Consider the following 13145-nt stretch of genomic DNA (forward strand, 5'->3'; position numbering starts at 1 on the left):
GTGTTTTTGTATTCTTTGATTAAATACCAGTAGTGCAATTGCTGGATCGTAGGGTAGTTCTATTTTTAATTTTCTGGGGAACCTCCATACCATTTTACACAGTGGTTGCACCAGTGCATTTCCATCAGCAGTGCAAGAGGGTTCCTTTTTCCTCATATCCTCGCCAATGACTGATATTTCTTGTGTTGTTGATTCCGGCTATTCTGACAGGTGTTAGGTGATATCACATTGTAGCTTTTTTTTTTTTTTTTTTTTTTTTTTGATGTTTATTTATTTTTGAGACAGAGGGAGACAGAGCATGAACGGGGGAGGGTCAGAGAGAGAGGGAGACACAGAACCTGAAACAGGCTCCAGGCTCTGAGCGGTCAGCACAGAGCCCGATGCGGGGCTCGAACTCACGGACCGTGAGATCATGACCTGAGCCGAAGTCGGACGCTTAACCGACTGAGCCACCCAGGCGCGCCCTCCCCCCCTTTTCTTTTTTTTTAATGGCTATTTATTTTTGGGGAAGAGAGAGTGTGCTTGAGTGGGGGAGGGGCAGAGTGTGGGGGACAAAGGATCTGAAGTGGGGGAGGGGCAGAGTGTGGGGGACAAAGGATCTGAAGTAGGTTCTGCGCTGACAGCAGCAAGCCTGATGTAGGGCTTGAACTCATGAACCATGAGATCATGACTTGAGCTGAAGTTGGATGCTCAACCGACTGAGCTACCCAGGTACCCCCACATTGTAGTTTTGGTTTGAATTGCCCTGATGATAAATGACGATGAGCATCTTTCCATATGTCTGTTGGCCATCTGTATGCCTTCTTTGGAGAAATGTCCGTGTTTTCTGCCTATTTTTTAAATAAATTATTTGTTTTTTGGGTGTTGAGTTTTATAAGCTCTTTATATATATTGGATACTAACCTTTTATCATATATGTCATCTGCTAATATCTTCTCTCGTTCAGTAGGTTGCCTTTTGGTTTTGTTGACTGTTTCATTCACTGTGCAGAGTTTTTTTATTTTGATGTAGTCTCAATAGTTTATTTTTGCTCATTTCCCTTGCTTCAGGAGATGTATCTAGAAAAAAGTTGCTATGGCTGATGTTAGAGAGGATACTGCCTTTGCTCTTTACTAGAATTTTTATGGTTTTGGGTCTTACATTTAGGTCTTTTTTTTTTTTTAAAGTTTATTTATTTTGAAAGAGGGCACTAGTGGGAAGGGGCAGAGAGAGAGATAGGGTGAGAATCCCAAGCAGGCTACACACTGTCAGTATGGAGCCTGGCACAGGGCTTGATCTCACAAACTGTGAGATTATGACCTGATCCGAAATCAAGAGTCGGACACTTAATCAACTGAGCCACCCTGGGGCCTCTATATTTAGGTCTTTAATCCCAATTTATTTTTGTGTATGGTGTAAGTAAGTGGTCCAGTTTTATTCTTTTGCACATTGCTGTCCGGTTTACCGAATACCATTTGTTGAAGAGACTGTTTTTTTTCCACTGGATATTCTTTCCTGCTTTGTCGAAGATTCATTGACCATATGATTGTGGGTTTATTTCTGGGTTTTCTATTCTCTTTTATTGATCTGTGTTTCTATTTTTGTGCCAGTACTGTACTGTTTTGATTACTACAGCTTTGTAATGGAATCGAAGTCCAGAATTGTGATGCCTCCAGCTTTGCTTTTTCTTTTCAACATTATTTTGGCTATTCGGGGTCTTTTGTGGTGCCATACAAACTTTAGGATTGTTTGTTCTAGTTCTGTGAAAAATACTGTTGGTATTTTGATAGTGATTGCATTAAATGTGTAGATTGATAGTCATTTAATAATATTTGTTTTTCCAATCCATGAGCATGGAATGTCTTTCCATTTCTATGTGTCATCTTCAATTTCTTTCATCACTGTTTTAATTTTTTTTAATGTTTATTTATTTTTGAGAGAGAGAGAGCGAGCGCGCACAGGGAAGGGGCAGAGAGAGAGGTAGACACAGAGTCTAAAGCAGGCTCCAGGCTCTGAGCTGTCAGCACAGACCCCAATGTGGGCTCCAACTCATGAATGGTGTGATCATGACTTGAGCTGAAGTTGGACTCTTAACCGACTGAGCCACCCAGGCACCCCATCTTTCTTCCTTGTTTTAAATAGTTTTAGGAGTATTGGTCTTTTGTCTGTTTGGTTAGGTTTCTTCCTAGTGCATTTGGTGCATTTATCAATGGGATTGATTTCTTAATTACTTTTTCTTTGTTTCATTATATGTATATAGAAATGCCACAGATTTATTTTTTATTTTTTTTTATTAAAACATTTTTTAAAAATGTTGATTTATTTTTGAGAGAGAGGGAGAAGAGTGTGAGTGAGGGAGGGGCAGAGAGAGGGAGACACAGAATCTGGAGCAGGCCCTAGGCTCTTAGCTGTCAGCACAGAACCCGATGTGGGGCTCGAACTCAAGAACCCTGAGATCATGATCTGAACTGAAGTCAGATGCTTAACCCACTGAGCCATCCAAGCGCCCCATATCCTGCTACTTTATTGAATTGGTTTATCAGTTCTAGCAGTTTTTTGGTGGACTCTTTCAGGTTTTCTACATATGGTATATGTCATCTGCAAATAGTGAAAGTTTTACTTCTTCCTTACAGATTTGGATGTTTTTATTTCTTTTTGTTGTCTGCTGTGGCTAGGACTTCCAGTACTATATTAAATAAAAGTGGTGAGAGTAGACATCCTTGTCTTATTCCTGACCATAGAGGAAAAGCTGTCAGTTATTCCCCATTGTGGATGATGTTAGCTGTGAGTTTTTCCTATATGGCATTTATTGTGTTGAGATATGTTCTCTCTAAACCTTTTTTGATAGCTTTTTATTATGAATGGATGTTGTACTTTGCCAAATACTTTTTCTGAACCTGTTGAAATGATTTCATGGTTCTTACCCTTTGTCTTATTGATGTGATGTATCATATTGATTGATTTACAAATACTGAGCCACCCTTGAAACCCAGGAATAAATCCCACCTGATTGTGGTGAATGATTTTTTAAAAAAAAAAATTTTTTTTTTTAACGTTTATTTATTTTTGAGACAGAGAGAGACAGAGCATGAACAGGGGAGGGGCAGAGAGAGAGGGAGACACAGAATCTGAAACAGGCTCCGGGCTCTGAGCTGTCAGCACAGAGCCCAACGCGGGGCTCGAACTCATGGACCTGAGATCATGACTTGAGCCAAAGTCGGACGCTTAACCAACCAAGCCACCCAGGTGCCCCTGAATGATTTTTTTTATGTATTGTTGGATTTGGTTTGCTAGTGTTTTGAAGATTTTTGCATCTATGTTCATCAGAGATTTTGACCTGCAGTTCTTTTGGTTAGTGGTGTCTGTCTGGTTTTTGTATTAGGGTAATGCTGGCCTCATAGGATGACTTTAGAAGTTTTCCATCCTTTTCTATTTTTTTTGGAATAGTTTGAAAAAAATAGCTATCAACTCTTCATTAAATGTTTGGTAGAATTTGCTTGTGAAGCCATCTGGTCTTGGACTTTGTAGTTTTTTAATTTCTGATTCAATTTCTTTGCAGGTTATTGATCTGTTCAAATTTTCTATTTCCTCCTGTTTCAGTTTTGGTATTTTATATGTTTCTAGGAGTTTATCCACTTATTCCAAGTTGTCCAATTTGTTGGCATATGGTTTTTCACAGTACTCTCTTAAAGTTGTCTATATTTCTGTGGTGGTGTTTGCTATTTCTTCTGTCTCATTTGTCATTTTATTTGAGTCCTTGATCTTTTTTCCTTGATAAGTCTGGCTAGAGGTTTAGCAATTTTATTGATTTTTTTTTTCAAAAAACTAGCTTCTGGCTTCACTGATCTATTGTTTTTTTTTAGTTTGTATATTATTTATTTGTGCTGTAATCTTTATTATTTCCTTCCTTCTGCTGGTTGTTCTTTTTCTAGCTCCTTTAGTGAAGTGTTAGGTAGTTTATTTGATATTTTCTTGCTTTTTGAGATAGACCTCATTGCTCTGAACTTCCCTTGTAGAACTGCTTGTGCTGCCTTCCACAGGTTTTGAGCCATTGTGTTTTCATTTTCATTTATTTCCGTGTACTTTTTAATTTTTTCTTTTATTTCCTGGTTAACTCATTCATTGTTTAGCAGCATGTTATTTAATCTCCATGTGTTTGTGTTCTTTCCAGATTTTTTCTTGTGGTTGATATCTAGTTTCATAGAGTTGTGGTCAGAAAAGATGCATGGTATGATTTTGATATTTTTGAATGTGTTGAGGCCTATTTTGTGGCCTAATATGTGATCTGTTCTGGAGAATATTCCATGTGCACATGAAAAAAATGTGTATTTTGCTGTTTTAGGATGGGATGTTTTGAATGTATCTATTAAGTCTGTATGGTCTAGTGTGTCATTCAAAGCCCTTGTTTCCTTGTAGTTTTTCTGTTTAGATGATCTATTGATGTAAGGATGTTAAAGTCCCCTGCAACTATTGTATTATTATCAATTAGGTCCTTTATGTTTGTTATTAACTGCTGTATGTATTTCGGTGCTTTCATGTTGGGTACATAAATATTTACAATTATTGTATTTTCTTATTGAATTGTCCTCTTTATTATTGTGTCCTTCTTTGTCTCTTGTTATAGTCTTTGTTTTGTTTTAAAAAGAATTTTGTATGACACAAGTGTTGCTACTCTCACTTTCTTTTATCATCCATTTGCATGGTAAATATTTTTCCATTCCTTCACTTTCATTATGCCTGTGTCTTTAGGCTTAAAATGATTCTCTTGGAAGCAGCATATAGAAGGGTCTTATTTCTTTATCCATTCTGTCACTCTGTGTTTTTTGATTGGAGTGTTTAGTCCGTTTACCTTCAAAGTAATTATTGAAAGATATGTATTTATTGCCATTTTATTACCTCTGTGATTCTTTCTTCAGCTTGAACTAGTCTGTTGTTGAAACTGTCTATGAAATTTTTTTTAGTTTTGTCATTGTTTTCTTCAGCTCCAGAATTTTTTCTCTTTCTTTTTATACTTTATTCCTTTTCTAAATGGAATTTTTAGGATTTCATTTAAATCCTATTTATAGTTAAAAAAAAAAAAAAATATATATATATATATATATATATATATATATATATATATATATATATATTTATTTAGAGAGAGCGTAAGCAAGGGAGGGGGCAGAGGGAAAGAGAGAGAATCTTAAGCAGGCTCCATGCTCACCATGGAGCCTGATGTGGGGATCAATCCCATGACCCTGGGATAATGACCTGAGTCAAAATCAAGAGTCAGACACTCAATTGACTGAGCCACCCAGGTGCCCCACCTTTTTTTTTTTTTTTTTTAAGTAGTTTTCATCTTTGTTAAACTTCTCATTTTGGTTACGTATTGTGTTTCTGATTTCATTTAGTTGTCTGTGTTCTGTTGTAGTTTACTGAGTTTTTTTAAGATAATTATTTTGAATTCTTTGGCAATTCATACGTCTCTGTTTTCCTAGGGTTGGTTACTGGTGTTTTATTTTGTTCCTTTGTTTTTATGTTTATTTGTATTCCTTGTGGCTTTGTTTTGGTATGTGTGCGTTTTTTAAAAAATATTTACTTATTTTTGAGAGAGAGAGAGAGAGTGAGAGAGAGACAGAGAGACAGAGAGACAGCATGTGAGAAGGGGAGGGGCAGAGAGAGAGGGAGACACAGAATCCAAAGTAGGCTCCAGGCACTTAGCTATCATCATGGAACCTGATGTGGGGCTTGAACTCAAGAACCATGAGATCATGACCTGAGCCAAACTCAGATGCTTAACCAACTGAGCCACCCAGGTGTCAGGCATCATTTACAGTGTCCAAATTCTGGCTCCTGTAGTGCAAGCCCTTCATCCTGTAGACTGGCCAGAGATTTTGGGTAGGTTTTTTGGTGAAGTCTGTGCATGGGCTTGCTGTTGAAGTCTTGTGGCTGGCTGGGCTGGTGTTTAGGGGTAGGCCTAGAGCCTAGGTTCACTGGTGTAGGCCATGTGCTTGGTCCCATAAGGGAGCAGTCCTGATGGCTTGGAATTTGGTGTTAGGCCTAGAGTAAGACTGGAGCCTGGCTTCTTAGGAGTTAGCCTGGTGCTGGGATGGGCCTTGAGCTTGAGTCCCTAGTTTGTGTGGGCTGGCTCACACACTTCTGGTGAAGTTGGGTGCTCATTTCACTCTTCTTTCATGGGGTGAGTGTCTGTCTCCACCCTGGGATGCCTGGACTTGGAGGCTGGGTAACATACATGAGATGCTCTTTCTTACCCTTTTCAGTGTGTGGTTTATTATTTCTGTGTTCCATCGAAGTGCTGTAATCTCTCACCTGGAATCCTTAGCTTTTGTGAAGGTATTTTCATGCATGGATAGTTGTTCAAATTGACATTTCTGTAGGGGATGAATGCCGGAATCTGCTGGTTTGCTATCTGGGTGTCACTCCTGTGTCATTTAATTCAATTTATTTAATAACTGAAGAAACTGAAATCTAAAGAATTATATCTAAACAAGGATCCTTCATAGCAATTGTTAGTTGTAGAGCTAAAGTTAAAAATCTTATCATATGATTATTTTGTACTCTATTAGGGTATTTATTTCTGTCTCTCATTCAGATTCTTTCTACTATAATAATCCCTATTTTCTCCTACTTGTTTGTCTCCTACCAGTTTTACACATGTATCATGTGTTTGTTGTAGAATTTCTGGAAAATACCCCAAAACAAAAAGAAGATTAAAATAGTATGTTGCCATGATCAGAGATAACAATGAATAACATTCTCGTATTTGTTCCGTATGTTCATTAAAAAATACTGTTTTGTAGTTTGCATTTTCAATTTATATGTTTTGATTTATTTTTCCCTGGTCATTAAGTGGTCTTCTAAAACAAGATTATAACACTATGACAAATAAGTTTATATTTTAATCATAGTACTATTATGTACCTGTATTTAGCTAAATTTTTGTAAGCATATTTGGAAAATTCATAAGAGATTAATGTGGAATTTCTTGGTCAAATCTTATGAACATTGTAACATTTTTGGTATAAAAATATGTTTCTGAAGGTGTCTGATGATTTCGGATAATGATTTTATAGATATGTGCGTGTGCTCTTTCTACATGGTGTGTACGATTGCTGTTATGTTGTTTGGTGAGATCAGTGTTTCCTAACCTTTTTTTTTTATGCTGTAGCATGTATGGTGTACCTAGAAAATGATAATAATTGTGTGGCACACTAGGGAACATTGAAATATTTATTGCTGTGCTCTGTTACCCTAGGCCTGACTACCCAGACTGTTGAGAGGATCAGTATTTTGGCCATTTGTAAACCCTGGTTGGAATCTCTGGGTTAGAGCACAGTGATGATAAGGTCCTAGGTTGTTTTCCTGTTTTGTGTAAGATTTCCCCCGTTTCTTACAATAGGCTATACAGTTTGGTATACCAATATTGCAAATATGTACAATTTATCTACTTTACTGGTAATGGGCATTTAGTTTTTGGCGGTATTTGTAATTACAGATGGTTTTTTCATTCCCATCAGTACTTTGCTTTATCCGTTCTTTTTATTTTAGTCATTCTGGTTTGTATGTAGTGGTATTTCTTTGTGCAATGATGAGTAATAGTGATGAGCATGTTTCATTTCCTATTGGCCATGTGGATGACTGCTTTTTTTTTTTTAAGTTTACTTATATTTTTGAGAGGGAACGAGAGAGCACAAGTGGGGTGGGGGCAGAGAGAGAGAGGGAGAAACAATTCTAAGCAGGCTCCATGCTGTCAGTGCAGAGCCCCATGTGGAGCTTGAACTCATGAATTGTGAGATCATGACCTGAGCCGAGATCAAGAGTTGGATGCTTAACTGACTGAGCCACCTAAGTGCCCCTACTTTTTTTTAATTGAACTTTTTATTTTGAGATGATTGTAGATTCTTAGGCAGTTGTTAGAAATAGTGGAGAGACTCCTTGTATTTTTATCTGGTGTCTGCTGATGGTATCATTTTACAAAATGATAGTAAATAAATATCACAACCCAAACCCTGCTATTGATATAGTCAAGATATAGAAGATTTCCATCTTCAAAAGGATCTCTCCTGTTGCCCTTTTATAACAATACCCACTTTCCTCCCATATGCCCCCTCCTCCTAACCCCTGGCCACCATTACTTTATTCTTCATGTCTATGATTCTATCATTTCAAGAATGTCATGTAAATGAGATCATGCATTATGCAGTGTTTAGGGATTGGCCTTTTTTACTCAGCATATTTCTTGGGAGATTCATCAACATTGTTTTATATATCATTCATTTATTCTTTTTCATTGCTGAAAAGGATACTCCACTATTTTTTAAACCATTCACCTCTTGAAAAACATATGGGTGGTTTCTGGTTTTTGACTATTCTATGGAAAAGCTGCCGTAAACATTTGTGCATAGATTCTGTATTAACATACGTTTTCATTTCTTTAGGATAAACACCCTGGACTACAGTTGCTTGGTCATAGGATAGTTGTGTGTCTCTATTTATTTTTTCAAGAAACTGTCAAACTGCTTTCTAGAATGACTCTACCATTTGACATTCTCTCTAGAAATGCACGAGTGATCCAGTTTCTCTTTCTTGCCAGAAATTGGTGTTTCCCTTATTTTTTAATTTCAGCCACTTCTGATGGTTGTATAGTGATAGCTCATTTGTGGGTTTTAATTTGCATTTCCTTAATGGCTAGTGTGCTTATTTGCCATTTGCACATCTTCAGTGAAATGTCTATTCATATCTTTGACACTTTTTAATTATATTAATTTTTTACCATTGAGTTGTGAGATTTCCTTATATATTCCAGATACTATATCATCCTTTGCTGGATATGTAGTTTACAAGTATTTTCTCCCAGTCTGTATCTAGTCTTTTTATCTTCTGAACAAGTTTTTTAAAGAGAAAAAGTTTTAATTCTGAAGTGTAATTTACAGTTTTCCCTTTTCTTTAAAATTTTTTTTTAAAAGTAGGCTTAATGCCCAGTGTGCAGCCCAACACGGGGCTTGAACTCATGACCCTGAGATTAAGACCTGATCTGAGATTAAAAGTCAGATGCTTAACCAACTGAACCACCCAGGCACCCCTACAGTTTATCCTTTTATGAATTGTGTTTTTGGTCTCATGTCTAAGAACTCTTTGCCTAGCCTTAAATCCCTAAGATTTTGTCTGATTTTTTTCCCCTAAAATGTTGTAGTTTTTTTACATTTATGTCAGTGATCCATTTTGAATTAAATTTTGTGTGAAGTGTGAGACTTTGGTTAAGGTTATTTTTTAACTTTTACTTAAAATTTTCTGGGTCTGTGGATATCCACTTACTCTAGCACCATTTGTTGAAAAGGCTGTCTTTTAGTTGGAAGTATTTGCATGGTTCTATTTCTTTTTTGTTTGTTTTTGCTTTTTAATATTTATTTATTTATTTATTCATTTATTTATTTATTTATTATTTTTTTAATATGAAATTTATTGTCAAATTGGTTTCCATACAGCACCCAGCGCTCATCCCAATAGGTGCCCTCCTCAATGCCCAACATCCACTTTCCCCTCCCCTCCACCCCCCATCAACCCTCAGTTTATTCTCAGTTTTTAAGTGTCTCTTATGGTTTGATTCTCTGTTCTATTTCATTAACCTATTTGTTTATTTCTCTGCCAATATCATAAAGCCTGATTACTCTATCAATATAGTAAATCTTAAAATTGAGTGGACTGATTCTTCTCATTTGATTCTCTTTTTCAAAGTTGTTTTAGCTCTTATAATCTCTTCACTTTTTGTATCTATTTCAGGATAATCTTGTCTATATCTGTCTGCAAAAATCTTTCTGAGATTGTGATAGAAATTGTGTCACTTTGGGGAGAATTGACATGCTGAGTCTTCTGGTCCACAAGCATTTATTTACACCTTTGCTTTCTTTCATCAGCATTGTGTAGTTTGCAGCGTATACGTCCTATACAGGTAGATTTTTCCCTACGTATTTTTTTTTTTTTTGAGGATTTATTAATGCTACTGTATTTTAAATTTTTGCATCCATGTGTTGATTGCTTTTATATAGAAATACAAATGATTTTTTTAGGTTTATCTGTATCCTGTGCCCTTGCTGAGCTGCCTTATTCTAGGAGATTGGGTTTAGTTTGTTTGATTTTATATGTTGCTTGGGATATTGTGTAGACAATCAGATTATCTACAGACAGGGATAGTTTTGTTTCTTCCTTTCCAGGAAAAGAGAAGATTTTTTTCTGTAACTATTTGAATATATAACATAGTGCCAGATTCTGCCCATTGTTAAGTCTAAAATGAAAGAGACATTACATTTTCAAACCTGAAGATACTGGGAGACCATTAGAACCGATGAGATGCTTGAGGATCAGGGAGTGATTGTGACAGACAGATTTTGTTTGTAAGTAATTGGGTGGTTGAGATAAGGTGGGAAACTCAGAGGTTAAACCATTTTTTTTTTTTTTTTTTTTTTTGTGAAATATAGTGAGTTCTGCTTTGGATGTGTTGAGTTTTTTGATGCCTGTGTTACATATTTATTGATATGTCCAATAGATATTTGAAGGATGTATTAAGACTTTAGGGAAGAGGTTGGAGTTATAATAGGAATTCCTACTTTGAGATGATAGATGATGCCATTGGAAAGAGAGCATATGTAGAATGAGTAGTGATCTGAAGAAATGCTAATGAAGGAAAAAACATTTAGAGATATAATGGGAGGATGAAAAGAATTCATTGTCATGGAAACTATAGCAACTTCTTTTATCAAAATTCTACCTATTTGTTAAGATCTGTCTTAGAAAGTTCAGTGATATCTTCTAGACATCATCACCTTCCCAGTCCCATTTCCTTTTAGTCATTTCCTAATGTGTATTTCTATAGCAGTTTCTTCTTCCTCTAGTCTAGCATTTGCCATATTCTAGTTTATGTGTCTATTTCCCTATCAAGATTTTACACGCCTAGAAGGCAGGGATTCGATCTTAGTCATCGTTTTTGCTGTGTATGGCATAGTTCTTATTAACAAGTTGTTTAATTGAATGCAACAGGAGATGGTCAGTTTCAGGGTCTTCAAAGGGGTGGAGTAAGAAGAGCACTGAGACAAGTCCATTGGATTTATTGATCACTGACCTTAGGAAAAGCGTTATGTCTGGGATGGTGGGGAGTGAATACAGTTCTCTAGTCTTCTTTCAAGTCAGTGTTGCCCTTCCTTACAATCCCTTCCTCATTCCCTAATTATGCTGTTTTAACTTTTCCTCTTTTGATACATTGTTTCATTGTGATGGAAAAATATTTTTTCCCTGTGGCTTGTAAAATTCTGCTATTTTTCCAAATATAGCTCATATCCCTTTCTCAATGAAACTGCTGCACACTCCTATGTTAAACTCACTCTTTGATAAACTTCCAAGGCACTTCGTATAGTATTACTAACACTTAATGATTCTTCAGGATCTCTAACTGTATCTTATCATACCATATTGCAATTCATATTCTGTTTATGTTGTGTATGTACTCGATAAATACTTAGATCTCATGTCTTGATTTTTAAATATCCTTACTAAATTAGTTCAGAGCTTATTTTGTTTGTTTTAATCTTGAAAATTTTTTTAAATTCTGAGGTCACATACAAAAAATACTAAAATATGTTTTCAATCTAAATTTAAATTTAAAAGATAAGTCATGAAGACTCATAACATGATATTCTTTATGAAATATTTTTGTGACAAACTTCTGCAATCCTTGGTACAGGAACTTGTTCCAATATTGTGGTACCAACTTGTAGTAGACTAGATTCTCAATGTTTGTTTTGTTCTTCAGGGCTTTTTTTTTTTTTTTCTTTAACGGGCTCCAGTGGGCCAGAAATTATTAATTTTACTTTTTGCTTTTTGTGTTCCTAGCATGGTTTTGTCACACAGTAGTCCTATTTGAATAGCTGAATGAATTTCTTTGGTTTCTATCACTGAGGTTCTCTAATATCCAGGCTGATAATATCTGTAAATAGTTTTGTTTTTGACATTCAATTTTTATTTGAATTGTGCTTTATTTTTGCCATTTAAAAATGCATTCCATTATTCAGTTTAACACTGTTTTTAAGGCATTATAAATACAACATTTGGTAGTTATTCTTTATGACCCATGATGTAATTTCTTGGTATGTATTTTACCCATTATACCTTCAATAGATTAAAGTGTCTTCTTTTCTGTCCCAGAAATTGTATTTTTGTAGAGGAGTCAGTAAAATACCAGAGTTTTAACTTCAATTTTAGAATATATGCTGTTATTCAGTAGCTTTCACATAAGAGCTAAGTTAGGTGGGAAAAATTGGTTGGATTAAACAAAAAAGCCTTTCTCTTTCCAGATTGCAGCAATTCTCCGGAAACGAAAATTAGACTATTATTTACACAAACTACTCCCTGAGATCCTACAATCTGCTTCATTTCTGACTGCTAATGGGGCCTTGTATATGGCTTTCTTTTGCATTTTAAGGTTGGTACTCATAATCACCACTGGAGGTTAAAACAGATTCTTTTGTTGGAACTGTGAAACAAACAGATGTTTATGTAAATGTTGTGCAGGTCACTGCTTGTATATTTTTTTTCTCTATCAATTGGCATTTATGTATCTCAAAGAAAGGCTGTTAAATAGGAGTTGTGGGCCTCTTGGCTTAAAGATTAATACAGACTTCAAATTATTGCTATGAGTATATAGCAAAAGTGCTTTGGTGTATCATGAGCTTTCTGAGGCCTACTATATTTACCAAGTTGTTGATTAGGATATCTTAACTTTCCAATTTCATGGATCAAGAATTCAAAGCAACTGTGCATGGTGTAGGTGAGGTCCACATACAGTGACTAGACTTCAAAAAGACTATAAAATGCTTGTGTTTATATGTAAAACAGTAAGTTAACTTCTGGCATATCCTATTGATGAAACTTCTCCTCATTAAGTCTTATAATTATCTATGTCACAGGCTTCCTATGACATAGATCAGTTAGAATTCAGTTTTTAGTGCTGTGACATGCCTTAACATGTTTATTAGATATTTACTTCTTATCTTTTTTCCCATTGATTGTTGAAAATCCCAAGTAGTGTTTTTCTTAAATCTGTCAAGTTAAAATACTAACTTTACATCATTTTCATATTACTGTTGCCCAGAGTAGTTCTGTAGGTATACATT

General features: G+C 35.7%; 1 protein-coding gene across 6 annotated transcripts in view; it reads left to right on the forward strand.

Annotated features, from left to right (window-relative positions):
- TMEM135 (transmembrane protein 135) overlaps positions 1-13145 on the forward strand; it is a 337564-nt gene that overhangs the window by 35724 nt on the left and 288695 nt on the right. For all 6 annotated transcript variants that reach the window (XM_078433021.2, XM_060605410.3, XM_060605411.3 and 3 more), the window contains exon 2: positions 12327-12454. In XM_078433021.2, coding sequence (XP_078289147.1) covers positions 12432-12454 — 23 coding nt within the window. In that variant the 5' untranslated portion in view covers positions 12327-12431. The remainder of the gene's footprint in view (positions 1-12326; positions 12455-13145) is intronic.

The sequence above is a fragment of the Panthera onca genome, chromosome D1 (assembly GCF_046562875.1).
Source record: "Panthera onca isolate mPanOnc1 chromosome D1, mPanOnc1 haplotype 2, whole genome shotgun sequence".
NCBI classification, from domain to species: Eukaryota; Metazoa; Chordata; class Mammalia; order Carnivora; family Felidae; genus Panthera; species Panthera onca.